Source organism: Grampus griseus (assembly GCF_964374135.1).
Source record: "Grampus griseus genome assembly, chromosome: 3".
NCBI classification, from domain to species: domain Eukaryota; kingdom Metazoa; phylum Chordata; class Mammalia; order Artiodactyla; family Delphinidae; genus Grampus; species Grampus griseus.
Window position 1 is genome coordinate 1209701 of NC_139019.1, and position 5292 is coordinate 1214992.

A 5292-nucleotide genomic window follows, 5' to 3' on the forward strand; every position below is an offset into this window, starting at 1 on the left:
TCAAAATTCTGGAGTCTGGCAATGGGAGAGAGTTGAAAAGTTTGGGGTCTCTCATCGCCTTCTATTCGGGAACTCAACAGAATCCTGTAAGTTTACTGTGACTATCTTTTTAAAACAATGGCTTTAAGTCTTGGGCTCTGCAAGCAACTCCAGTGAGGATTCTGCGTCAGCAGCCCTCCCCACTCCTGCCCTCGGGGATGGGCAGCTTTCCTCTTCCAAGTTTCCAAATCCCTAGGTTTCAAATGCGTTCATTTTGCAATGCAAACACCATCACTCGGTTTTATTGGTTTTGTTATATTAGCCTCTGAAGCAGGCAATTATCGGTGTGAACATACATTAAAAAAACATAATTTTATCGAGTTAAGAGTGTGCAATAGTGTAAACTCGGTGGAAGTGTTGTTGGTGAAAAGTATGCGCGGAGGATGGAATCGGAAGGCCAGCAGGCTGAGGAGTCTTCACAAGGAACGGCGGCAAAGCCTCAACCCAAAGCAGACAGGTACACAGACAGGCCTCGGAACGGAAACGTCTTCTGTGTGTAAACTTTTGCACGTAAACTTTTTGCTTCAGGGTGTTTCCCTGCTGCTCTGACAGCAGCCCTATCCTGCTCGGTCCCCGAGTTTGGCACGGCCGGGAGGACTCCTGTCCGGGCGCTCCGGGGGCTTGTCCGTGGCCCCGGGAGCCCGAGTTCAGATCCTCCCTCCAGGGTGGGTTGGCGACCTGAGCTTTGCCGAGCTCTTGCCTCACTTTGGAAACTCGGTAGAAAAAGAGTTGGAGCCTGCAGCCCGAGCGCCGGCTGCCTCCTCGCCCAGGCAGGCGGCCAGCTAGGCGCAGAAGGGCTTGCCGCCGGCCTTGGGCGTGGCTAGCAGCTCCTTGGCTGCGCCGGAGGCGGGGGCATCTTGGGGCGCGGCGGGCGGGAAGGAGCGCGCCAGGGGCGTCGTCAGCACGTTGGCGCCCCCCGCCAGCGAGCGGCCCAGCGGCCCCGGGTCCAGGAGGGCGCCCTTGGCGCTGGCCCAGGCCTGGTTCAAAGTGCTGTGTCTGAGGATGGGGTCGTGGAAGACCCCGTCCACCCAGTTTCTGAGACTGGTTACCGGGGAGTCCTGGTGCCTGTCCAGGGCACCGGCGGGAGCCGGGGTCGCAGGCGAGGAGGAGGCGGGCGCCGAGGAGGGGGCCGCAGGGCCAGGGGGGCCATGGCGCTTGAGCATGCACGAGGGAAACTCAGTCTGGCCGAGGGCGGTGGCGGCGGCCGCGGTGGCCGTGTGTGCCAGGGACCAGATGCGCGGCTTGGCCTCGAGGCCCGCCGACGCCCCCGCTGGAGCAAAGCCCAGCTTGGGCTCGCAGGCCTGCGGGCCAACCCCCGCGCCCGCGCCCGCGCCCGCCTGGTGCTCCGGCCGAGCCGCCGTGCTCCGGAGGCAGCTCCGGGCCCTCTCCAGGTTCTGGTCCAGAGTGGCCCCACCCCCGGCGGCCAGGGGCATCCGGAGGGCGCCCGGAGCCTCCTTCCCGGGGGCGCTGGGGCCGTCTGGCACGGTGGGGACTCGATCCAGGCCTCCATCCAGGGGTTGGAAGGGCGGCTTCAGCTCGCACTCTGGGGGCTCCCCCTCCAGGGGGTCGAAGTCCTCCAAGTCGCTGAGCTCCAGATCCTTCTCTTTGTCTGTGGGCTCTGCCAGGAGATAAAGAGTGACCAGTGGAGGGAGACGGGATGGCAGGTTAACGGAACCCCCTTCCTCACTCCAAGGACCTGGTTACGGGCCCACCTGGGAGCTAGGCAAAGCACCTGCGCCCTTATTCTACCTCCCATCTCCTCAGAGGCTCCCAAACGCCTACACGGACCTAGCTGATTTCAGCCTCATATCAAAGGCAGTAGGGGCTAGTGTTTCGAACGTGATTTTGGGTCTTTGAGCGTGCTCCCAGCTCACTGCCACAGGACCCCTCGTGCACAGGGCTTCACACACTCGGGGCCAGGGCATTAATTTGCCGCCTAGGCCCAGGAGTTTGCCCCGTTCCGAAAGGAACCAGCGAGAAGCCACAGGGAGGCGACATCCCCGCATCGCCAACGCCCCCCCAAACGCACCTGCACCTTTGGTGCTCTTGAGGGGCTGCGCCCTGGCTTCCTCCTCGCCCCCCTCTTCCTCCTCGCCCTCCGCGTAGGGCCGCTTCTCATCCGCACACTTGTTCCTCGGCGGCCACGTCATCTTGTTCTCCTTCTTGAGGCGCCGGCGCGCGTTGGCGAACCAGGTGGAGACCTGCGTGAGGGTCATCTTGGTGATGATGGCCAGCATGATCTTCTCGCCCTTGGTGGGGTAGGGGTTCTTGCGGTGCTCCTGCAGCCAGGCCTTGAGGGTGCTGGTGGTCTCGCGCGTGGCGTTCTTCCGCCGCGTGCCGCTGTCCATGGTCCCGTACCTGGAGACAGGCTGGGCAATGGGGCGCCGGCAGCGGCCCCTGCGCCGCGGGCAGGCGGCCAGCGCCAGGCCCACGCGGCTGCAGTCCCGGTCGTGGAGGTGTGTTTATGGTGGCAAGACCTGGGTTTTACCCAGGCAGGCACTGCTTTTTAATGTTTATATTTGATTAAACGTAGATGGAGCCAGAGAGGTCTCTGTGGGTGGGGGAGGAGCTCGGGCGCGAGGCCCGGCCAGGTCTCCGTCTGTCTACGTACACCTATGTCTCTTTGAGTTCCTTTATCGGGCCCCGGAAACCACACTGCAGCGAGGGCTTTGGGAGTCCGGACAGACGGCGTGGGGGCGGGGAAGGGGAGATGGGATGCCTTTATACCCTGGCGGCGGCTTGCTAGGAGGCCGGGATGGTCCTAACCCAAGGTCAGCCGGACGTGACCCGAGCAATGCCCCTCCTTCTGCCGCCCAAACTTTCAGTGGGGGCGTGGCGCTACTAGGGGCGGGGCTTGGTGCTCCGTGAGGGAGGGGCAGTGAGGAGGGGTGAGATCCCTCACCTGTCGTAGGGGTACTGGCCCAACGCCGGCTCGTAGGGGTAGTAGGCTGTGGCCGCTGCTGGAGCGAGGCTCGCATGCGCAGATCCCGGTGCGTCCTTGGAGTCGAAGCTGTTCTGTAGGAGCCGGTGAGCCTGGGGTCGCAGCTTCCCGGATGCGACCCAGCTCGAGCCCCTCCCCTAGGATCACTGGCTCCTGCCTCACTCTCACAGACCACTGGGCCGCCCCCCATCCTCCCCACCCCCATCTGCATCACGCATTCCCAGACTCTGCCTCGGGCTCAGGCAGCGAAGGAGCCCCAAGACGTGGAGTGAGGAGGAGCAGAGTTGGGGGGTGTTGGGGGAATAAGGGACAGGAGAAGGGGAATGGGGGGAGGATAGGGGGAGGGACGGGGAGGATGGGGGAGGGACGGGGAGGATGGGGGGAGGGAAGGGAGGGATGGGGGAGGATGGGGGAGGGAAGGGGGAGAATGAGGGAGGGAAGGGGAGGATGGGGGAGGGAAGGGGAGGATGGGGGAGGGAAGGGGAGGATGGGGGAGGGACGGGGAGGATGGGGGGAGGGACGGGGAGAATGGGGGAGGGAAGGGGGGATGGGGGAGGGAAGGGGGATGGGGGAGGGAAGAGGGGATGGGGAAGGAAGGGGGATGGGGGAGGGAAGGGGAGGATGGGGGGAGGGAAGGGGAGGATGGGGGAGGGAAGGGGGATGGGGGAGGGAAGGGGGGATGGGGAGGGAAGGGGGATGGGGAGGGAGGGGGGATAGGGAGGGAAGGGGGATGGGGGAGGGAAGGGGAGGGTGGGGGAGGGAAGGGGAGGATGGGGGAGGGAAGGGGGAGGATGGGGGAGGGAAGGGGAGGCAAGGAGGTAGGGGGAGAGATGGGGGGAGCGACTGGGGGACAGCAGAGGAGGAGGGTGAAGGAGGGAACAGGGGTGGTGACAGGAGGGGAGGAGAGAAGTGAGGGGGAGGGAGGAAGAGGGCGACTGGGAGGAGTGAGGGACAGGGGACCCAGGGGACCCAGCAGGCTGGAGCGAGCTCCGACAGAACCAGACATCTGACCCCAACTTAACAGCAAGCAGAAAACAATAAATACATTAAATACAACGGCCCACCTGCCAGGACACCCCCACCCTGGGGATGATGGGGCTCCGAAGGACCAAGCTAGGCGGCTCAAAGTCGAAGGTGTGCTTCTCCCAACCCCCTTGCCTCCAGAGTGCGGGGAAAGTGAGTCTGGCAGATCGAGGGGTAGGGGCATGCGCGGCAGGGATTAGCTTTGACAAACACCCCCTCCCCTTACCAGCGAGTAAAAGGCAGACGCCTCAGAACCGTAGGTCACGTAGTTGCCGTAGCCCTGCGAGCCGCCGTAGGGGCCCCCATAGACGCCAAGCGCCGCCGCTGAGTTCAGCTCGTGGCGCGCGGTGGCCAGCAGCCGGCTCTCGTAGACCGGGCAGTAGACGGGCGCCTGGGCTGAGGCAGCCGGCCTGGAGTCGGCCAGCGTGCGGCCACCGGATTCGCAGCACGTGCTCAGGGAGTTGGTGGTCATCAGGAACTGTGGAGAGAGGAGCCGCGAGGAAGGGCGGGGCCCCCGGGCGCGAGGCTGCTGCCCTGGACCTCAGTCGGCCCCACGTGCAGCCCAGGAGCGCGCACCCCGTGTCCTCGGTGCTCCCGCCATCCACAGCGGGCCGCGCGTTCCTTCCCGTGGCGAGCTTGTGCTCCTGGCCTCCTCCAGCCACATGGGGCCCAGCCCGACCTGGCCCGGAATGTTCACACCCTCCCCGGGGTGGGGGGTGTTGGTTTCCAAGGCCGCAGGGCTCACGCCCTCTTGTACACGTCTATCCTGGGTCGCTGGGCTCCCCGGGGGCGCAGCCTCAGAGCCCAGGAGGGGGTGGAGGACAAACGAAACGGGATATGGGGCCCTGCCGGTCGGATTTCCTCAGCGCCTCTGCCCTCCCCCGGATCGGGCGCAAGGGGTACGTGGCACAGACCCTGATCACTGCGAGGCGACAGCGAGTTGCTGGCCTAGCGGGGCCCCCTTACCTGGGGTGCCGAGGAGTAGGGGTACCCAAACTGCGGGTAGGACATGGCGGGCGCGGCCCGGGGTCGACGGGCGGGGCCGGCGGGGTCCTGCGCGAGGGGGACGGCGTGGCGCGGCCACTGCTCCGGGGCCGCCGGCTTCTAGGTGCTGGGCGGGCAAAGCAGAAGAGCGGGTTAATTCAGACACGCGCTCCGCAAACTTTTCTAACTGGGTAGGAAAGTGAGCCGCGACGGACACGGCGATCCTTTTAGCTTCACAGTCCGGAGCCTCCAGGGGGCTCTGGGACCGACCGGCCTCGCAGCGGCGACACAAATACATATTTTGC

General features: G+C 64.9%; 1 protein-coding gene across 1 annotated transcript; it reads right to left on the reverse strand.

The window, feature by feature from the left end:
* Positions 1 to 821: 821 nt before the first annotated feature.
* Positions 822 to 5014, reverse strand: IRX4 (iroquois homeobox 4; the record flags this gene model as incomplete). Its single annotated transcript, XM_082651683.1, has 5 exons — positions 822 to 1657; positions 2069 to 2397; positions 2942 to 3054; positions 4230 to 4481; positions 4970 to 5014. The coding sequence occupies 5 exons, from the start codon at positions 5012 to 5014 to the stop codon at positions 822 to 824; spliced, it is 1575 nt and encodes a 524-aa protein (XP_082507809.1).
* Positions 5015 to 5292: the final 278 nt, after the last annotated feature.